The sequence below is a fragment of the Limanda limanda genome, chromosome 22 (assembly GCF_963576545.1).
Source record: "Limanda limanda chromosome 22, fLimLim1.1, whole genome shotgun sequence".
Classification (NCBI taxonomy): domain Eukaryota; kingdom Metazoa; phylum Chordata; class Actinopteri; order Pleuronectiformes; family Pleuronectidae; genus Limanda; species Limanda limanda.
Genome location: NC_083657.1, coordinates 11,218,142 through 11,240,780, shown reverse-complemented (window position 1 = coordinate 11,240,780; position 22,639 = coordinate 11,218,142). Strand labels below are relative to the sequence as shown.

Here is a 22,639-nt window from a genome sequence, read left to right as displayed (position 1 = left end):
ATCTTTTGTCTTTTGAAAAACACACAAATGTCCAGAGTTCATGTGTTAATAAGGATTTTATTTGGGGGGGAAAACAACAAAATCTATTCAAATTATTACTGCTTATGAATAATAATGAGAATAATGAGAAATCAGAATAAAGATGGTGTTGCTGTGTTTTCCTCATCGACTCGTGGAGCGATTCAGATTTCCTGCAATTTACAAAGAACAAATTCAGTGATACTGATATTCTTTCGACTCAAAGATTTGGTTTATAATTTTGTTTTTTATGACACCGACCTGGTTTTGCAGCAGAACTGGTCAGGAGGGTATCGGGTCGTCTGGGTGTGACACCCTGACCATCTGGCAGACTGGAAGAGAGCCTGAGAACCCTGGAGCTTTTCCTTTTGGATGCACTGGTCCTGTCCTTAAGCAAAATGTCATACGACCTCACAGGAAGGATGAGTGAAACTGGTTAAGGACCAATATCATGCATCATGTATGTCACTACACAGATCTAGCTGATTGCAACTTTGGGAATTTCACACATTTTATTTCCAATTAACTTAAATTACTTCAGTTTCCTTCCTCTGAGGGAATTTTAATTAAAATGTTGACAACATGAAGAGATGCTGAAATGTGATTTCATTAAGTATATGCAAATTGATAAGTTGCTAGGACAATACAAGGCTGAATAGTAGCTCATGTGGCTCATGGAGAAAAAAGTAAGTTTTAGGAAAATACTTGAATCTATAATGAAAAGCAAACCTTTCTCCCCAAGTTAAAAGAAAATTTTAAGTTAGTGGAAGGATATTGGCAGCGACTGGCAGGAAGAAGATGTCTGTCTCAGTGTGGATGATAATATCCTGGGAGATGTCTTTTTTTGTCTCTACATCTCCTGCTTGGGATGTACACTTGGCAAACAGCTGAACCTGCAGTTCAACCTGCAACCCGGCAGCCACCTGGACAAAGACGAGTTGATTTAGGACAAAAGCTCATTCAAACGTGAGGATTCATATTTACTGTGATGATAAGATACAGATGGAAACGTACAGGCCCAGGATTGTAGATGACACGGAGGCCTGTGGAAGCGCGAGGCTGTTTCAAGTGAAACCTGCAAGAGATACAAAACCAAAGTGGCCATGAATTCATCTGTGCCTGTCTGAACTGACTGTGTGCTCAATCATTCACCCATCATTGGGAGCATCGTCTGTACCTGCAGGTGTCAACTCCCACGTTCCTCATCACCACAGTGATGAATGACGAGGTGCCCTCCCGCACTGTGCCGAAGTCCACGCTGGGCGGGAGGAACACGAAGCCCCTCACTACAACATCTGGATTGATCAGAGAAACCGTTCGACACCTCCTCCTCAATGGCTCGTCCAATGAGAGGAACTGGAATAGAGGACACAGACAGAGGATTGCGGGAATACAGGAGGAACAGTATTTGTTTGACAGTGCACATGTGTATAGATACATATGTTGCATGATTACATGATGTCCAGATATGGTCTCAAGTGGCACATCACCTCCTCTAGATGTCACTTGAGAATAACATTTTAATATTCACAGATTAAACAAATGGATACAGTAGATAAAGGCTTTTCAAAAATAAGAAAGGTGTTAGAGAAACACTTGATTTAACTATTTCCGACGTAATCGCTTTACTAAATTAGCTGTGTAATGTAATTAAATATACAAATATTCGAATTTGGTCAAACACAGTTGATCTACTGACATTTAATGTGTGTTTGTGTACCTGTTGATTTGGCATGCTGCGGGGTTTAGAGGCGAGGATGGAGGTCGGTAGTTGGACTTTAGACCTCCTTGGCTCTCCAATCACATCCACCTGGACAGACTTAAAATGCCTAGGTGAACCCTTCTGTCTGCTTTCACCTGGCACAGAGACAAACACAAGGACATATTCACTCGTTCATTCATATGTGATTTAAAGTACATTTCCTGATGATGCTTTAAATAGAACTGCAATATCAAGTTTAGTTACGGATTTCTAGATGATATCTGAGAACGGTCTGGCATTTAACACATCACTGGTGAGGCATCTGTTTGGACGTGAAGTAAATAAGAAGGGCAAGGTACAAACCAGCAGTCTGAGGTGTGGGGTTAGTGGGTCTCCTCAGAGGCAGCCCATCACTTCCTGCTGCACGACTGACAAGAAAATAACAGATGTTAAGCATTGTTGGAACAGCATAAATTAGACAAGTAATTTATGGAATAGTGAAAACATAATTAAACACAAAAAACGGTTCATTATTACCTAGAAGACTGAGTAGGTGTTGGGTTTAAAGGTCGTGGGGCTGCAGTGACAAACACCAATACAGTAAATCATACAGAACGTAGATTAATCAAATCTACAATTATAATGCTTTTTAAGCAATTTGTCAAAGGCTTTAAAATTTAGTTTTACGTTATTTAAGTTGTGTCGAATTGAGCTTGTTTTTCTCCACATAGATTCCCAACAGGCCTCCCTTTAAAATGAGTTTCATCTTAGCAGCTATGAGTAAATCCTTGCAAAATCATGACTTAACTGTTTTCCTGAGGAGCATTCTTCAGAAAGGCCTGGGCACAGTGTGACTTAGGGATTAGTGGAAGATCCATGGAGAGCCTCTTCATGTTTGGTGCTTGGTTCTGCAGCTGATTCGGAAAAACACGAAGCTGCATCTCTTAGTGTACATAGTGCATTCCTCTAAATAAATTCAGAAAGGTTGAATCAATGTGTTTTTTAGACTTTCGACTTTTTAGCTACATAAAATTATACACAAAATATGAAAGTGGACACATGCAGTACCTGGTACAGTTGAATATTTTCTGGGTGGAAATATGGAACAATGCTCTTCCTTCTCAAAGCCACTCTACAAGCCTTCTCCTCACACACCTCCTGTCTGACTCGAACATGCATGCAGAGAAAATGACTGATGAGTTGATGGCTGCTTGCACAAATTGAATGTACCTGTTGCCATGGGAGTGCCATCATTTCCATTGTTTGTCCATTGTCTATCCTGCAATCATCTTTTACTGCAATTGCAGTTGCTTCAGTATGCTAAATATTATAATAATTCTCCCCAAAGGAGAAACACAGCAACAGCCATATGTATTCCCCTGCGACAATAACACATATTTACTTCAGACGTTATTTTGGTCCATTAATGTGTCTTTATATTTACCTGTATTGTGCATGTTTTCCAGTCCATTTTGACTTTTTTTCATTAACAGAACTGAATAGGAGAGTAGATTTAAAAATACATTATTATAGTCTAAACCGAATATGTAGAACTGTCATTTAAGAGAGTTTCATTTCATTTTAATCTCTCTTACCTGTCACTCTCTGCCGAGCTTGTGCTTTTGGAAATATCCGGCTGTTGATCTTCAGCTCTAATACCTTGGTTGTAGAGACTCCCAATGTCCGCTGTGGATACACACAGAAGAATTAAGAGGAAGTGTTTGTGACACACAACTAAAGTGAAACAGCTGATAAAGTAACTTGACTAAAAACAACTTATTTTCACTTATTGAAAAAAACAATATTTTGATGATTAAACCGTATGATGACATGTAATTGGTACATTAGTCTGATTCCAGTCCAGTTCCAGCTGCTACAATCTTTTACATGATATACAAGAACCAACACATCAACACACAAAAGATGCCCACCTGGAGTCCTCTTCACAGAGGTGGGATTTGTATCCTCTTCCTCTCTGAAAGACTGAAAAATACACATAATCAATTAACATAATTAGTATATATATTTGTGAGTGTGAGTGAGTGTGTGAGTGTGTGTGTGTTTGTCTGTGTGTGCACTGACCTGGACCAGATTGAGCAGATCACTGGCGTGGACACTCTCCTTATCAGTGCGAGGGTCTTTGACCTTCATGGCTTCTGATCGCTGCTCCCTCTCCATCAAGCTCTCGATATATTTCTACAGTCAGAGCAACATTTTAACATCTGTTACAATCTTGTGAAAAAATGTCGATTTCAGATGCCTGCTCCAGCTGTAACCCATTTCCCTCTAAACCAAGAGATAAGATAGTCTTAAGTGTTATCTTAACCTGCTTGGTTTAGCAAAATCATTGTTAGCATTTCAGTGCAATAACTACTAAACATAAAAGTAAAAAAAAAAAACACCACCTCATGACCATTTTTAAAAGAAAGGATGCTTGGTGACTTCTACCTTCAGTCGTGCATCTATAGTATTTTTGAACAGCCTGCTACATGGTTGGTGCTGGCACAGTTCCCTCATCTCCAGGACTTTAGGGAAGCTCCAGGCATGTTGGTGCTGTGCTGTAGAACTAGCGGGCCAATCTCTCAGAGTCAGACCTCGTCCCATGTTGGTACCAAATGCAGGACCTGGGCTTTTCTCCTAAGACAGAGGGAAACACAAAGAAACAGGGAAGGGTCAGCGATTGGCCCTGAGAGTGTTGTTAGCCTTTGCGTGCATGTACAATGTGTTTGTGTGTGCCAGTACCTCTTTTCTAGGGAAGTCACGCCAGTTGCGGTTTCTGATGTTGGGAGGGGTTATGTCAGGGTTCTGTTTCCCTAGCATCCACTGGGAACCCACACTCTGGTGCCTGGGCTTGAGGATAGTAATCCCAAATTCATCTGGGAGCACAAATGCACAAATTAAAGCACTAAAGAATGGCTACCATAAAACATTCTGATTAAATCCTCCACTCTGAAATACTATTGTATGATCATTGTATTTTCTAATTCAAATTATATTGAGCAGGGCACCTTGTGTGTCCGGCAGTGGTTCCTTCCACACTGCTACGGCAGGGTCGGAGTCCGCCTGGTAGAGCAGCTCCTCCACAGTTTGAGAGCGAAGCAGTTCAGTACCTGAGCCGTCCTCATGTACCAGAAACAGCCTAAATGACGAGATACAGTATGTTTTCAAGCTTCAAGTGAAACTATCCATCCATATCCATTCCATCTTATGCGATTAAGTTTGTAGCAATTTGGATATTTTGGAGGCATCACATTATTTTGGCTTTTTCTTTTCCAGTATTTACAGTAATCAAAAAGTTGAATATGTGCCCCCTGAGTAAAGCTTCAACAGTGTGGAAATACCAGGTAATTTACTATGGATATATCTATGGAAGCCCACCTAGGACAATGTTTTCCATATTTGTCATGAAGCCTGGACACTTCCCGGTCTTCCTCTTCCTCTTCCTCGTCGTGTTTCAGCGTGCTCAGAGTGGGATTGACGTTCAGCACTGACACCTGCCCATCCTCCGTCACCTGCAACACAGTTTGTCTTTGTTTCCAACTTTTTGATGAAGTAAAGACGATGGGTACATTTCTGTCGCACAGGTTTAAAGTTATTTCTGTGTTTATCAGAAGAGCGATTTTCTCAAGATCCTGACACACATGATAACTGACCTGGAAGTGGTTCCCATCAGCGTCTGTAATATCACAGGCCACCTTGTCTGTGTGACTCATGGTGTAGCTTCCCGGTTGGTTTGTGGGAGTATCACCCATCGGACTGGGGTTTACAAGTGGGTCAGAGGAGTAGACACACTTGCCGTCACTTTGGATCTGCAGGAGGCCGGTGGGTGGGAACACCTTGGATGCATGAAACAAACAAAAGAAGATAAACAGAGAGCTGAGTCTTTATTGATGATACTGCCTAAGATAGTCTGTCAACAGAGACTGACATTGTGGTGGACAGGACTGACATATGTAGGCTCAGAACACTCATTTACATCAAGATAATTCAACTTTTCTTAAAAAAAAAATATTTGGCATAAACATCCCCCACCTGATAGGCTCCTTGGATGTTCCCAGTGATGACAGTTCCATCAGCCAAAAAGACGTGAGCCGTGTGTCTCTCTGGATACATCACCACTGTAGCGTAGCCCTCCTTCTCCACCAACATCACTCTCTCTTTGGTCGACACGCTACCTTTTTCACGTGCACTTGTCTCCCCATTCTCTTTTGCAAACACACTCTCCACACAATTCTTACACAATGCATTTTCGTCACACTCCCTTTCATCGCAAACATCCTCACAGGCCATCATCTCTGTTCTATCGTCCTCCTTGCCACATGCTTTCCCTGCGTTGTCCCTGCTTTTCTCGTCTCCAGTGTTGCGGGCATCCTGACTGATGTTCTCATTGATGTTGTCTGCGCAGCATGCGACACACACACACTCGGTGCAGCCGCACACACATTCAGAAGTGGCGTTAAGAGTCACACTCTTATGTTGCTCCTCTGGAAAGGTAGCAGACACAAGGACTCAGGTCAAAAAACTATACTTGGCTAAAAGATTTAATTTGTGAGTGCAGGTTTGTTTGACTGGTTGCTGTGTGCACCGTCTGCTGGTCACCTGTGTTTGATGGTCTCTCTTGGTGGAGACTGGTGATCCGGGTTCCATCTGCATGATCCACAACTGTAGATCCATCTGAGTTGTGGACAGAAACCACCAGATCCTCCCTGCTCAGCATCACCTGACACAACAACACATGCCAAGCTCAACCCTCTGCACATAAATATGTTTGTAGCATAAATACCATCAACAAGTAATAATGATAACCTGAGTAATACAGCATCCTTACCTCATGAGTTAGGGAGTCCGTAGCCTTGAAGGCGAGAACAGGGATGGTGGGTAGGTGTTTGTGTGTTGTCCCCACTGTGCAGATGCGAGCCCCAGAGGGAGTCGTAGTTAACCAACAGCCTCTCTGAGCATCAGCCGCCTTCTCTTTGCTCTGTTCTGTACACATACAAAAGGAACAAAGACAATATGACCCTGGGTGTCATTGTAAATTATACTCGATTATCTTCACAGCAGGGAGGCTGCACTGCAGTCTGACCTTTCATGTTGACTTTAGGAGTGGTTTCCTCCTTGACCTCAGAGTCAGGCACCCACACTGGACCACCATCCTGGCTGAAACTGACTGACCCATCTGCAAACAGCACCTGCAGTACACACAGATGAAGCTAATGGTTTGTGTGCCTGTATGGGTGCAATGTCATCACTCTTATTATATCGGAATCTTTGATGTTGGGTTCTACTACCAGTTGTACATTTTGTTTGCCTCTTTAAGTGTGTATGTTTACCTCCGTGGACCCATCTCTCATGTAACGGATCACAGCTCCCTGGCTGGTGACAATGCGGGACAGTTCCTTGGCGAGGGAGGGGTCCAGAGGCTGCCACACCTCCTCCCTACCATGGAGAGGAAAGCTCTGTCTAACCTGCACCTCTGAGGACTCTCCTGGAGGCAGAAATTATGTGATAAATATTTGAGAGTGAATATAAGAGGGAATAAAGTGGTAATGGAATATGGATGCATTAGTTTAACGGAACCTTTTTTCATTTACAACATTTTTTAGACATCAAAATAAGTGGCAATATCCTCTTGAGTGTATTAAGTTATTACTCCAGATTAAAAAAAAGATTCATTATTTCCTTTTCATGAGGTCCCCAAAATACAAAGATGAGTGTCGAAGGGTTGTCGCAACAGTTAAAACAGAGTTATATTGCTTCGCTAATGAGTTCTGTGATATACAATTACTGCAGTCAATCTAGGAACACAATGTCACGGCTCTTCAATTTGAATTGTATTCTCACCTCAAAGTACACAAGCCTTTTTGTAAGAATGTGAGGAAACACACACCTGAGAGTGAGCATCTACATACTCTACATGTATAACACTGTGTATAGCTGACCTGGAATATCCTCTCTCAGAAACTGCAGCATGAGGCCGGTAGGGACAGACAGGTTGACACCGTTGAATGGTGCCGGCTGGTCTTCACATAACTTAGACCACAAACAAAGACATGGTTAATATTACAACAATATTGTTATTGGTTAAGATGTACCTGTGTGTTTATGCACGTTTTGTGAAACCTGAGGACTGTTCTGGCTGGATGGGATTTGTTTATTGACAGCATCTGAATCCAGGTCTGTACTCTTGGGGTCCTGAGAGGAGGAAGTGGGAGGGGCAGGGACTTGGGTGGTTGTGTCTGTGATGCCCCCGTCTGTTTCCTGGGTATTCGCTAGAACAACACCAAAGAAAACACTGTCAACAGCTTTTTCAGTATGTGCCTGCATAGTGAAGAAGATTCAGATATTTCCAACCCAAACATAATAATAAGGATATCTGGAACATAAGCAATCATTGCGTTGTAATCAACAAGAGTCAAATTGTTTTCAACATTGAGTAAAGACTAAAATACTTAAATGCAAATTAAACTTCACAAAGGCTGAACATTTGACGAATGGAAATGTGAAACTACCACCTCTGAATTCTCCTGTGGGGCCATAGAAGCTGTATGAGAGGTGAACTCCGTTGTTTAGCACCGCTGTGAGGGAGCCCTGCTTCACTCTCTTCTCCTCCCCAGGCTCTGAGACGAGAAATGATGTGAACATAGAATCATTCACGGGTCAAAAATTTGGAAGTGTGGATGAAAAGAATCCTAAAATTACAAAACACTTTCTCATGCAGCCACTTCTCTGGACTCAGGACGGTCATTTGTTTCTGGGTTGTGTTCAGCGTCTTTACCTTTACAGTCGTACTTTTTGTCAGAGGTTTCTTTTTTGGGGGGCTGAGAGGAAGGTCTTGCAGGAGGAATAACAACCTGGTTGATGTATGTGTAGAAATGATGTCCATCCTTCTTCACAGCCAATTTAATTAGGCAGGAACCTGGATTAAAAACAGCACAAAATGCGTGCGAGTTCACCAATGCACCGGTCAACCACTAGATGTCAGTGTTGAATAACTTCAAATCACTGTTATTCATTCAGCAAAGAACTGCAATGTCTCTGCACATTTAATTCCTTTATTATACAAATGTGGCTGTAGAGAGAAATGCTGAGGGAATACTTAAGCTCAGCTATCATTTCAGCACGTTCCTTCTTGAAAAATACCTTCAACATAGATGATATCCTCCACAGTGATGTGTCCTCCATCTGAGGGGAAAAGGTGCTGGAGACGACCTGACACATGGATCAACATCCCATCCATGCTGTAACCTGTGAAACCCTACACACCATGCACACATGCTGATGCATTACTTGTGAGAGGAAACAACTGATCATTTTCTATCTGTTTTTATTATTAATGCAATCATAAAGGCGACTGATTAAAATGTTTCCGTGTGTGTGCCCTCACATGGAAGGGTTCCTCCGTCTGCTGCAGCTCCTCGTTTTCCTCCCCAGGGGGCACTGTGGAGGACTCTACGGGGGTCGGAACTGGCACATCATTCTTGTTGTCCGTCGGCTTGGCCTCCTCCTTCCCCTTCTTGCCTTTCGGTGTACTCTCCTTCTTTAATTTCTTGGCCATCTCCTCCTCCATCAGCCGGTCCTGCTCCGCCTTCAAGGCCTGTAACATCATGCGCACATCATTATAGACTGCAGTCAACGTGTGAGAAACTACGAGTAATGATTGGAGATTTGAAGAGGTCTATCTGGTCCTGGTCTATTTTTAGTAAATGGATGTCACGGCTGATTTAGAATTGGGTCAAATTGATGCACTGATATCAGCCAAACAATTCATTTTGAAGTGATCAGGGATTTGACTTTTAGACTGCTGGGAATACGTCTGAAACAAAACATGATATTGCCTCCTTCTATGTGATCAAGAGGTAACCTGGTTGTACAATTCTTCCTCAGTTTGAGTAGTGATGTAGTTTGGTGTAGTTTGGTGCAGGATTGCAGAAATCGTGTGTCAGTTGGTACGAACTTTAAGAGACTCTTTTCTGATGACAGTCCCCAAAGTGTCCTCCTCCTTCTCTGCAGAATCTTTAGCCGTTTCATCTAGTTCAGGATAAACAAAGATTGCATTTGTACATATGGTGTTATATAAATTATTATTGCCAGAGCCTTGTGTCGAAAGCTGCGGCACCTTCTGTAGACTCATCAAGGCTGCGTTGAATTGCTTCTATCTTTAATTCCTCCTCTCTTGTCCAATCCGATATGATATCAGCAACATGCTCCAGATACGTCCTATCAAGAGATAACAGAGTTCAGTAATTTGTTTCATTCTCACACAGAAAAAAATCATCATGTTATAATGAAAACTTGCAGTCTGACCTGAACTTGACATCAGTGTGAAGCACTGCATCCCAGTATTCCTTGCACTGGTAATGGAGACTTTGGGGATTGTGGCAAAAAATGTATCGGATGTTATTGTGGCTTCCTCTGAAAGTGTCAAGGCAGCAGTGTTCCTCTGATGCAACCTGGAGTACCTGTGCATAAACAATGAAAGAAAATGTAATTACACAAATTGTATGGTTGTAGAAGTGGTTTTCTTTAAATCTTGAGATGTACAACATGCTGCTCCTGTGTATCACCTTCAGTGTGTCTCGTTTGTTTTATAATTTATCCCGGAATTTGACAGTGCCTGCAACTTTTCACATTTAAATCCTCCCTGCAAAGGGAACTCAATAATGAACTAACCGCAGTATGCTAATCTGATACTGTTTAGAGTTAGGTCTGATTAGAGGATTAGGTCTGAACACAATTAGCATATTTAACAACAGTACCAAGATGAGCAACATGTATGGCAGGTACAACTGTTTACTCATGCTGACACAGACAGGATAACAAAGAACACCTGTGGGAAGATGGAAGGGTCGTGGTGTTCTGTGTAATGCCAGTCAAACAGAGACCTCAGCCTACAGCTCTGGATGTCAGATAGCTCCAGAGGCTGACACACTCTCTCAATGAGCTGCTGGAGAAACAAAACCCACATGAAACACTACTGGGAGGAAAACATGCTCTTTATTTTATTACAAAAATGTCAGAGGCTGCGGTAATGAGAAGATTTGAACAATACCTCTGTGTTACCAGGCTCCGCAGTGAGAAATGTAGGACCTATAATTGAAATAAATTATGAGGTATATATATATATATATATATATATAGTAGAGATGGACACACATTTGTATGTAATTTACCAAACAAAGGTAACAAACCTTTAGTCTTTGGTTTACAAAGCAGCTGTTTAGAGTATGATTGGGGGTTGTCCCAGGGGATTATTGTGGGTGGCTCCTGCTGCTGTGCTGGTTCCAGTGCTCCCAGTGTTCCTGCAGCTTTCTGTATTACACTATTTTGGTCCAGTCCGGTCAGTGGCATAGTTTCAAACACACTCTGATGAAGCAGACGCTCCACCTGGGGCCATGACACAACATCTGCAGGATGACATCACATTATAAGGTCATTCGCAAGCTGACCAATCGTGAGCTTTCTCCAAGAAAAATGAGGCTGACCAACATCTTCCTGATTGATAAACATTACATTATGTAAATTATGGGTGGGTATTTATTGAGGTGGGTGCCTTCGATAGTTTCTGAACCTGACCATCTGTGCAGTAGTGTTGCAGCTGCTGTTTGATGGCCATCCAGCAGGAGCTGCTCTTTCTCGGATCAGCCTCAGAATGGATCAGCTCCCAAACTGGACCCGACTTTATCATGGACAACTCCACCGCAGCTGGATCAAAACTCTTCGAAGCCTACGAGTAAGTCATATACACACACAAACATACAATGTATGAACACCCTTGTTGTCCAAACATGAAATTAAGGACGAAATATACACAGAGAGATTACACTAGCCATACATATCAATTAAAACAGAAAATATCTATTTACCCTGATATCCCTCAAGCGCAGTGCCCTCTCATCATGGTGTCTGATAACCAAAGGATCATCCGACTTCTTCTCGGCCTCCTCTGCTCCAAACATCTTCTCTAGTCTCTAAACACAGAAGATCAACGAGAATTAGATTGGCAAAATATTTCATTGTGTGTAGAGTTTGTCTGAAAAGTCAGGAGTTAATTGAGAAATCCTTCAGGAATCTTTACAGTTCCAATTCACAGGTAATTCTCCCTCTGGGTTTGGAGAACAGAGATTGGGTGTATTCGGTAGACAATGTACAATAAAGTAAAATATCAAATAAAGCAAATGAACCAGCTTCTGTCAAAATCCAATCGTTATTTTAAAGCAACTCACACTCCTTATAATGTGACATTGATAACAACTTCATTTTTTAATCTTGTAGCATGGAGTATGGGATGACTGGATCAGCCACGCTTTAGAGTTCTGTCACTGAGGTTCTAGACAGCAATAAAGCATACCTCTCCTCACATGGACCAATAAGGTGGAGAAAAAAAACAAAGCTTTCAACACATTCATTGTAAAAACATCTGAGATCCTCCCGTGGGTCAAAATATACTTGTGTTAAAGATCCTGTTTTTAGAACTCTTGTTCAAAAAAGAACAAAGGCAGGAAATGAGAGATGAGTGTGATTGCCTGACACACGCTTTACGTCTACTGTGAAGTCCGGGCACCGGCAGTTCACCCTCCCTCACAGACATCTCAGCCCCCTTCTTTTCCATTTGTTCAGTGAGACACTCCTACCGTGACGCAGTAGGTGCTACGCTGTTCTGATGTAACACAACCTAGTCTCAAATTTCACAGATCCTCCTGCAGTTTAAAAATTTGTGTTGCATTGGCCGGGAATCGAACCCGGGCCTCCCGCGTGGCAGGCGAGAATTCTACCACTGAACCACCAATGCTTACATATCCATTGGAGATGTATGTCGGAAAAAAAACCTACGTGTGTATACAGTTGTATGTATATGCACAAAGGTTGTAGGGCTGTTGGTTTATTAGGATTATGTGTCAGTTTGATGTTATGGCCACTCCTACCTTCTTGTCTCCCTCACTCTGCACCACCGTCACTAAGCCTTCTAACACGAGGCCTTGCTCCTCTTCTGTGCGAATCAGAGGAAGGCAGCTCTGGAGCATGGAGTGGACCAGCTCGTAGTCCAACCAGGAAGCATCAGCGGGTTTGGGCTTCTTCGCCATGCGGGACTGTGCTAGGTCAGACTGCTCGGAGGACATCACCACCTGAAGGCAAAGACACATTTGGTGAAATCAATTTGGGGTTTAAGGAATCAATCATCACATGTGCCTGCAAAACGGCAATGGTGCTCAGTAAAAGTTACATAATGTTGCTTTAAATGCTTCAAAATCTTGGTCTGGCCATACACTCATGTGAACAGACCTGCTCCAGCATACAGTGCATGATCAGGGGCACTGAGCAAGCTTCAGGTGGAACCAGGTTCAGTAGGTCGCTATAATAATTCATGTCCGCTTCTGTAGAGAGAGGGGGCAGTTGGGTCCGCAAAGAAGAGAGGATAGAAAAGAAACAAGTTACTTTCTAGTTTTTAAATTAAAATACACACAAGCATTTGCCAAAAATACACAAGAGAGCAGAGAACGGTTTTTACCTTGACCTGTCTTCTTCTTGGACTGTGGAGTCGTGGGCCGCGCACCCTAGCAAGAGAAAACCCCAAAATACTCAGATTTATAGGTTTTGATATATTGAGACTATGAAAACATTAGGCGAACAACTGATTACAGTTCACTGGGCAGATTAAGACAGCTGATGATACAGTATTACAGACTGTATGACGATGAACACACATCATTATAATGACCATGGTGGAGAAAGCTATCAGATCCATATGACTTCAACAGCTCTTTCCAATGTTTTACCTATTGCAGTCATGCTGGAAGTTTGTAAGTGTAGCTCTGTTACAGGACGTTAAGCAAACATTCTGAATTTTATGTGGTTCCTGCTTATTAAATACTTTTTGTTTGTTAATTATTTATACTTACTTAAAACACAAGTTATATTTGAAATTACAATTTACACTTAACTCTTTTTTATGATGTTTTATATACTAAACAATTAGTCTGCAGTGAAGGCTGCCGTCAATAACATCAGGCAGGCCGACATTACTCACTACTTGATGTTAGTTCACACAAAAGGTGCAATCCAAGCCACAACAAACACAACTTGATAAAAGATCATGTTGTTAGCAATACCACTTCTAACACTGACTGCATAGTGGTGCTCCAGCGATCACTACTCTGTTACGCTGTGAGTAATAAATTGAGTTTAACAAAGCCAGTGAGCTCAGCAGCAGAGTGGCGCAGCGGAAGCGTGCTGGGCCCATAACCCAGAGGTCGATGGATCGAAACCATCCTCTGCTAAGAATTTTTTTTTTTTTTTTTTTTTAAATGATGAAGTGTGATTGAGTATCTTAGGGGATTCAACAATAACAGCAAAACAAGATATTTGAAGACATAAAATGGGCTGAGGGAATGCATTTAAAAATGTTTGAATGAGGGAAATAATCTATAGTTTATTAATAAATTATAAAAAATAATCCTTAGTTGCAGGTCTATCATGTGGTTACACTGATTGTCATGTGTTTTTGTCACGTGTACTGTATGTGTGTACCTCTTTACGTTGAAAATCCGACCCGACAACAGTGGGTAGATTGATGAAAATGCTGCTGTCTAGGTAGTTCTGATGCTGCCTGCGCCAGTCCAAGCAGTCATAGAGGAGATAGGCGACACTGTCAAAGACTTGACTTCCCAACTTCAGCTGGACACACACAGTAAACCCAAACAAAGATGGGAATCAAAATCATGTCATAGGCAACATCAGACAAGCAAACACAGTGAGACAAAACAAACACCATTCAGGAAAAATAAACCATATTTTATGCGGGAAAATCAATACTGAGAGCACATCTAGAAAACGTATATCTCACCATAGACTCAGTGTTCTGTGGCTGGATCGACGTCAAGAGATCTGACAAAGTGGAGCTGAGCTGAGCCAAACTGTGGAGCTTGGAGTTGGGTGGTACACTGTCCAAAACTGGTCTCAGGCCTGCCCAGAAAAGATCCAGTCTCCTGGCCCGTGCAGCCTGCTCCATCCTGCCTGAGTCTGGGATTTATTGAATCAAGTCATTCCTCATGTTAAAATGAATCATCTTAACTGTAGGTATGAGATATTTACTCCTTAGATTAATATACACCGATACTTTGAAAGCATGGCTAACCTTTGCAAGTTTAACTTCATTATTTGGGTAAAGAGGGAGATACACAAATACTGAAAGATATTTACCTGCATCCAACACTGGAGATGCACATTGACGCTGCTTGTTGCCCTGAGACGTTTGTTGTTCCTTCTGTGAACACACTTTGATGACATTGGCTACATGTACACCAATGGCATCAAGGATCAAGATCAGGTGGGGCTGGTGGAAACCCAGCAGCAGGATGTAGTGCTGAGGACCATCGTCTGGCTCATCATCTGCACCCACACACATATAGAAAGACAAAAGTGTGTTAATACATGTACATGAAAACACACACACACACACAAGCTCTTCTATATAATAATTTCTTATAATTTTGTGTGGGGGTTGTAACCAGTTAGAAGGTGGTGTATGTGTGTTCATGGTGGTTGTCAATAAAGTGCATGTTGAACAAATTTAAATTAGTAATTTGTTTGTCCAATAACCGTTTTAATTATTGTCTGTGTTTTTACCCATGAATGCAATTGGCTCAACGTCACCCCTGCGTTTGAGATTGGTTTTCTTCTCAACGGGAGGCGGACCCTTTCCCTTTTTGTCAGCGCCCTTTTTGACAGGGGTTGAACCGGCCTTTGCCATCTCTTCCAGTTCCTTAAACAGAAGGGGACACAGAGTGACACAAAAAAAAGATTCAAGAAACATGGCAACATTTTATAGTTTCCCATGACCTGAGTGGAAATCCACTCACAATCCAAGACTGTTACTAGACCTTTAACACATGCAACAGTGTCACATTTAGAAGCACTCACCTGCTCAGCCGCCCTCCTCTCCTGATCTTTGGCTTTGACCTGAAGCAGCTGGAACTTCAGTATTTTTGCCATCAGGTCACAGGGAATCTCTTCTCCTGCATCTAACAGCTGCTTGGCCGACTCTGTAACCTGCACATACAAAACAATATAAGTCACAAAAGATTAAAGCCTTTCCACAAATGCAAAGATTAAAGCACAAAAACAGTGTTTTTTCAGACCGCTGTCGGGCAGGAGGCTGCGGGCCATCAGGACCAAAACCTCCCGCCACAAGACCAGCTTCTTCCCAACTGCAGTTGGCCTTATCAACAAGGCCCGGGACCCCCACCTTACTCGGACTTTTATTCCACCCCCACACCTCTAGGATGTGTTAATTTAACACATTATATTATACTGCACTACATTGCATATTGCAATATGACACTGTTAACTGTTTTGCATTTAGCATTTCACTTTTTACTTTTTTATATTTTATAATTTTATATATTTTTATTCAGAAATGTTTATCTCAAAATAAATGTTACTTTGTATAAATATTGATAAAAAGTGAGTAAATAAGAAGTAACCAGTGAGTAAATATATACTGGTTTCCCATTTTTTATTGCTTTCCATGCATGTTGTATTTATTGCGTCTTTATGTTCTATGTTCATTGTTTGCACCAATTACCAGAGCAAATTCCTTGTATGTGTGAACGTACTTGGCAATAAAATACTTCTGATTCTGATTCGGGAATTAAAAATATAAAATCTCTGCTAGTTACCCCTCTAGGACATCTGAAACTTACCTCATAGAACACGGGGGTATCATTACTTTTTTTTGATTTTGGATTCCCCAAAACCTGGATCTGTAATAAAGATGGACAGATGAATATTTACAGTTTACAAAATACAATGAGTTAGAGTTGCACTCACTCATTACGTAGATGAGGGTATAAATTAAATGACAGTCAGTACAGTGGGACGTGCAAACAAAGTTGCAAAACAATTTGATAAAAGCTGAGATTTAACAGAAGCAGATAATTAAAGGACAGTGAGTAAGAGGTTTGGAACTATTGTGACCTAACGGGAGAGATAACACTGAAAGAACAGCTATAGGAGACAAATAATAGTGAAAAGAAAGCAACAAAGTTGACCATTGCGATGGTGCTGTCCAAGGTGAGCAAGGTGAATAGTTTGCGTTGAGATGGCTGTACGGCCAGAGCCTGGATCAGCTCGTCCACCTCAAGACTTCCCCCAACCACGAAGGAGACACAGGCCCGCCATGAGTCCTGGAAAAGAGTAAAGACACCATGATACAACATCATCCGGGTCATGTTTGCATGTTTTCAGATGCCTCTGCATTTGAATTAGAGTTAATTGAAGTGCGGATTAACGCCGACAAAACAATCACATGAATAAAGTGGGAAAACTGCACTGATCTTTGCCAGTTTCACTTAAATATGAATATTTATGAACATGTCAAACCAAAGGAAAGAAAAACCAACCTCTTCAAACTGGGCTTCGGTGAGACCCGCCTCCCAGTTCGGGTTGTCAGGCGCCTCTCCGTTGGGTTTCTTGGCCGAGCCCTTCTTACTGGGTTTCGGTGGCATTTCAGTAAAGACAAGTTCAAATCGTGGCCGCGGTGGATCGGAGAGGCACTTCCGGTGTCAACAAAACCCGCCGATGATATGTAGAGGCCGCTGTCTTTGTTGCTACACTGTTTAAAGGAAGCTGCCTGTGATGCCTCCAGTCTACGGATGACACGCAATTTAGAGGCAGCCGCCTTTGCTGCCACTGCCACCACCACACTGTCTGAGAGAAACTAAAGCTCCGTGTGATTTATTCAATGAGATATTTACTGGTTTATGAAAGTTTATTGGATTGTTTGTCTGCTCTCAGGGGGTTGGACTCAAAACGAACCAAGAAAAGCTCCACAGCTATCAGATCCACATGCCTGATCGTGGTGTCTATGGATGGGTGAGAACTCAAAGACTATTCCCAGTATCAGCTACAGTGGGACTGACAGTCATATAAACGAGCATGTGTCTCCAGACAAGTGGAGAAAATCAGATCGGTTATTCTTGGTGCTCAGAAAAGTAACACGCTGATAAACTTTCATAAAATATGTATAAATATCAAGGGGAATAAGTCTCTCTGGCATTTCTTCTCCCTGAATATGAACACAGACAGATACAGAATAAAAAACGTATGTAGAGTAAAAACCTGCCAGAAACTGTTCCTGTCCGCGTCGCCCGGTGCTTGTGTTGCCCCTGGCAACAGGTGAATGACAGTGACGCTTCCTGTAGGCTTTCAAAATAAAAGAACGACAACGTTTTCATTTCAATAATAAAGGAATACTTCAACAAAAATGAAAATCGCTCATTATCTACTCACCACTTTGACCGGTGGAGGGGTTGATGAAACGTAAAACGCAAAAAGCCCCTCCCCTGCAACCCTTGAAACTCCAGAAGTGTGTTGCGGACTCAAACACTTCACCCACCTCTCCAGCAGTGAGTGGATAATGAGGGAATTTTCAATTATCTGTCAACTATCCCTTAAAGTAGTAATAACTACCTACAATAAATATTTGTTAGGATTTTTTTGGCACATAATATCCCTTGTTATGTTTTTGTGATGATATTGTTTAGGTGACTTTCAGTGAAATGTTGTTATTTCTGCTATTCTTTTTCTCCACCAGATGGCAGTAAGATCCCCTAGGAGACAAATGCACAGGGACAAACCATTAATCAACAAAATTGTGTAAAAAATATTTTAGGGTTTAACATAAATTCGATTTATTTTCTCTTAATATAATTCCATTACATAAGAAAGTAATCCAAAAGCTGCCACCACATGGGACATCCAAGCGTTAAACAATACTAGAAGTAGCCATTATAATGAGCCACTCTCTTTGTTCCTGTTACTGAATGAAGAACTGACCAACATTATGAAAGGCTTATTTGTTTTCGGTGCCAGAACTTAAGAAACCAAAGCGTCCCAGGAATGAGGAGCTGAGCAAAGTAACAAGAAGAAAGGTTCAATTATAGTAACGCAAATAGGAAAAGTCTGATCTAATATACATGAATATGAATCTAGAATAGAATGTAAATCTACTGCGATTCACAAAACGCAGACACTGCATCACAGGGGATTTAAGCACGGCCAAGTTTTTTTTAAAGAAAGGAAGCTTTTGAATGTTAATCAGATGAATAATGAAGTGGAATAAATATAAAGATACTGTATTAAATGAATGGAAATGAAGAGAGAGGTGAGAAAGGGTTTGGCAACAAGGATTTCATAATAATGACAATTTGCCTTTTTCTTTTATAATGCTTGCCAATATAATTCTGTTAATAGAATGGAGAAGACAATTCTTATTCTTATTGTTTTTTTGCAATGCAGCTGATATTTGAAGAGACTCAATGACGTCAGAGTTGAACTTTGACCATTCACTAGGGTCAAACTGTCGACTTAGTTCATGTTTACTTTGGGATTTGTCACAGTATCTGTGCGTAAACAGATACTGCACATTATATCCCCTTTCCTCTCAAGAAGCCTATTTGTGCAGTGCATATTCAATGAAAATATGAAATAATCAAATGCGTCTGTTAAAATTCATCATTGCTATTATAAAAAGATCTTGTGCACAATACTTCTGAAGCAAAACCATTGTTTCACATTGATTCCCAATGTAAGGGGACCATTGTCGTGGAGGTTACCTCACCCTGCAGGCAATGACCTATTTCTACTATAAAAGGTCAAAAGTGAGACTGAACCCACTGGTCTGGTGCCAGAGGAATCCACGTCTGAAGCCAGCAGTGCAGTTGTTATGGAGGAGTTGTCTGTTCCAAGCTCTCCAGAGGCAGCACCCAACCAAGGTCACACACCAGCCGGATAAACACTGTGGTGGAACTTAAGCAACACTCATTCACACAAATAGCAAACGGCATAGCAACATCTCAAAATATACATATTCTTTTAGGCTTTACGCTGCTGTCAAACATGTGCATCATGTGTCCGTTGGGGCTATTTTGTTTCATTTAACAGAACTGGTTTATTTAAGAACGTCACCCTCTTGCTACTCAAACTAATGCATCTTACAGAAGTAATCTGATCAGAGCAAGAAGTTCTCGACTTTAAATGTAAAACCAAAAGAACATACTGGAGCCATTAAAACGGCAAAGGAAAACAGGACACAATGTTATTGCCAGTTAAGTTGGCGATGCTTAGCACCTCAAGGTTTCAAATCAGTGCTCGGAAACTGCCTGACACTGTATTTAGATGCTCTTTAAAATATCAAGTAACTAATTAAACATTATTCAAAGTGTAGACTTTGATTGGCACATGGTTAGGGAAAAACCGAATAACGAGAGACGTAGAAACTTCAATTAGTTCTGTGCCAATGTAAAATGCATTAGTTAGTGTTGAATCGTCTCTATGGGAAGTTATTAGGCTCATTTTGAGCTGCGGCACTAGACTGTATATTATAAATTGTTTCTTAATATATTGTACCTGCAGATCCTGCATGTAAACAGGGTAGTTCTGTGCCAATGTAAATATACAGAAGAAGAAAGACATTTCAGTTTAACTGTGCAATACAACAAAAAATGGAATTTATCTCCACAATAAGATCAACTTTTTATGTAATGTTTATTGCAGGGATATTACTTGATTACATAGCTACACTACATTATATTAAGCCAAAGCCATATTCCGGCAGGACCTCACTGTTGAGCTCCTTTCCCTGATCCCTACTGCGCAGACTCTGGCCCAGAACATGCAAAATGGCGGCCATCGTATCAGGTAAATTTTGGCTTCATTTCTGGATAGTGGAAGGAAATCGAGTCTGCATTGACCATCTTTAGATATTGTCCATGGTCCACAGTCTTGCTTGCTGCCCTCTGTGTGTATTTTAATCTTTGTGTAGTGTGTTAGCATGCTATAGTTTTAAAAATGAACAATAAGATATCTTAAATTAAATAGCATGCTACAATATCTTAGCTACTTCCCTTGTGTCTATGTATTCGATTCAGTCTGACAGCGTTGACTATGAGCCCTGTCCCTCAGCCTGTGTTTACTCCTGTCAGATCACACTGAGCTGTCAAAGTGCCACTCGGCAATCCAAAGTGATTTCAAATTCCTCTCACCAACCTCACACGTCGCCAGCTCCGGTGGCAGCAAAAGGCCGTGGAATGCTGGAGTGTAGGAAAGATTTGAATTTCAATACGCAGGAACCATGTGATACAACGTCAGTAAAGAGCAGCTCATGTTTACCAACCAGAGTCCCAGTCTGTCTGGATGGAAATATCACTCTCTGTCATGTGGGAGTGAGTGGTTTGATTTTTTAGTGGCTCGCGACCCAGGACCATAATGAAAATGCCATTCTGACATATTAAATGAGGCTGTGGCATAATAAAAGCATGAGTATTATGCTCCAAAGTCATAAACTATTACTATCAATTATACAGCTCACTTTAGATACACCATACTAGATTGATATTACAAAGTTAGATATAGGAATACAAGTCTGATCAGATCGACTTTGAATAGCATGCAATTAAACCTGAAGAGTAAAGATGATAATGCACTAAATTAATTGCAAAAAATAATTCACAATTAAAGTTAATTATGCAGATTATACGTACAAACCCTTCAGAGACCCATAAACATATCTTGATCATAAAATAAACCCAGTCCCAGGGTGACGGGCATGTTCCCAACTTCATCAGATATCCACCTTCCCAGAAAGAGGCTGTTGTGAGGCTCAGGAAGGAAACATGCATGACGCCCAGCTCGTCTCTTGGTAAACAAACAGCCTTATCCAGTGACGCCCATTGGGGGGGGGGGGGGGGGGGGGGGCAGAGCAGCAAACCTGGAGCTGGTAAACATGTGTAGGCCGTCAATGTCATGTGCTGTTTAGGCAGTGCACGTATGTGTCACAACAAGGAGGTGTCATTTAAAACCCCCCACTGTGAGGTGACTCGTGTTGACACTGAGGTTCTCCGGTGCCACCAGTAGAAGCCTGAGCTGCAGTGAATGAGCTGCCAGAACCAGAGCCGGGCCGGGCAGCTCGAAAAGGCTCTCAGTACTTTTCCACAAGGCTTCGGCCATGTGTGTCCCTCAACAGGAGCGTGAGCTGCCTCCGTCTTTCTTTGGACATACAGCACAAAATCAAGGATGTGAGACACTGCAAACATCACATATTAAAACGAAGATTCTCATAAAGCTTTGAAGGCTGGATGGAATATTAAAGTACTGATTTTTAAAGGTATATTTTGACAATTACAAAAAACAATCTAGTTTGCATTCCTTCTTTTTGCGCTAAATGACATCTGTCCTTCAGTAAACAGTACAGTAGTCATAGGGTTAAATATAAGTCTGCACAGAGTTGAATATATTCATGGGCTCCACAATGCAAACTTGTATGGCTGGCCCACTTCAGCCCAGCAAGGCAAAGGGACGAGGCGACGGCACGTACGTGTGACACTGGGTCAATAATCACTGGTGCTTTGTCCCGTCACAATGACGCCGATGCTGCTTTGCCAAGATCATGTGCTCCGGTCATTAGTCCACTGAAACCACGTCAGCCTGTTCTCTCGTTTGTGCAAGAATGGTGGCGGACTGCGTGATTGGTCTAATTTTATACAATCAACAAAGAGTAGTCACCATCGAGTCAGCAGTAAACTTACTAGACAAAGATGAAGAAGATGAGGGTGAAGTACAGAAAAAGGGTCTCGGGCTCAAATGTCCCAGGCAGGTGTCAAAGCCTTCGATTCACCGGACTCTCATTAGTATGGTTCACAAACTGAGGCCCTCAAAATCACTATGGAGATGGCGCCTCCATTAAAGAGAGTGAGAGAAATGTCACACAAAGTCTGCAGGTTCACACAAGCAGCTGATGTGCTGATATAAACAGCTGTGCACAAGCTGCTCCTTGTGCAGTGTTGACCCGACATGAAGAAATACCTCCAACAGCAGGATTTGTTGGAAAAATCAAATTGTCCTAAGAGTGATGAATGAATCCTT

At 41.7% G+C, this 22,639-nt stretch overlaps 1 protein-coding gene and 2 non-coding genes across 7 annotated transcripts; 1 reads left to right on the top strand and 2 right to left on the bottom strand.

Moving 5' to 3' along the window:
- Positions 1-37: 37 nt before the first annotated feature.
- spag17 (sperm associated antigen 17) lies at positions 38-21,040 on the bottom strand. 5 transcript variants are annotated; one of them, XM_061066256.1, is made up of 50 exons: positions 19,394-21,040; positions 17,119-18,327; positions 16,768-16,902; positions 16,420-16,479; positions 15,638-15,766; positions 15,344-15,479; positions 14,918-15,106; positions 14,562-14,737; positions 14,246-14,392; positions 13,227-13,272; positions 13,001-13,092; positions 12,643-12,843; positions 11,584-11,688; positions 11,294-11,444; positions 10,909-11,124; positions 10,770-10,807; positions 10,548-10,664; positions 10,025-10,179; positions 9,837-9,937; positions 9,675-9,748; positions 9,105-9,314; positions 8,861-8,975; positions 8,496-8,636; positions 8,233-8,337; positions 7,829-7,989; positions 7,660-7,750; positions 7,051-7,205; positions 6,804-6,909; positions 6,549-6,703; positions 6,320-6,440; positions 5,753-6,204; positions 5,374-5,556; positions 5,099-5,232; positions 4,729-4,859; positions 4,463-4,596; positions 4,169-4,357; positions 3,803-3,916; positions 3,652-3,703; positions 3,316-3,406; positions 3,165-3,215; positions 2,789-2,882; positions 2,529-2,634; positions 2,258-2,297; positions 2,084-2,148; positions 1,739-1,875; positions 1,196-1,374; positions 1,033-1,093; positions 794-941; positions 280-444; positions 38-191 (listed from the first exon to the last, which is right to left on the bottom strand). In XM_061066256.1, exons 2-50 carry the CDS (start codon positions 17,221-17,223, stop codon positions 163-165), a joined length of 6,288 nt encoding a protein of 2,095 aa, XP_060922239.1. In that variant the 5' UTR covers positions 17,224-18,327; positions 19,394-21,040; the 3' UTR covers positions 38-162. The 5 variants fall into 5 exon arrangements, with proteins under 5 accessions (XP_060922239.1, XP_060922238.1, XP_060922237.1 ...); XM_061066255.1 differs by lacking the exon at positions 19,394-21,040 and having other exon boundaries at positions 17,119-17,920; positions 18,008-18,757; XM_061066254.1 differs by lacking the exon at positions 19,394-21,040 and having other exon boundaries at positions 17,119-18,757.
- trnag-gcc (transfer RNA glycine (anticodon GCC)) lies at positions 12,439-12,509 on the bottom strand. The gene has a single exon. It is a non-coding gene; the product is annotated as a tRNA-Gly (tRNA).
- Positions 13,924-13,995, top strand: trnam-cau (transfer RNA methionine (anticodon CAU)). The gene has a single exon. It is a non-coding gene; the product is annotated as a tRNA-Met (tRNA).
- Positions 21,041-22,639: the final 1,599 nt, after the last annotated feature.

Bases quoted from the DNA above. Each gene is read 5' to 3' on its own strand.
- spag17 (XM_061066256.1), bottom strand. From the start codon at position 17,223: ATGCCACCGAAACCCAGTAAGAAGGGCTCGGCCAAGAAACCCAACGGA. The intron at 10,665-10,769 runs GTATTGTTCAAA...TTGTTTCTCCAG, and splicing joins CGGAGCCTGGTAACACAGAG to CAGCTCATTGAGAGAGTGTG. The intron at 4,597-4,728 runs GTGCCCTGCTCA...TTGTGCTCCCAG, and splicing joins ACCACTGCCGGACACACAAG to ATGAATTTGGGATTACTATC.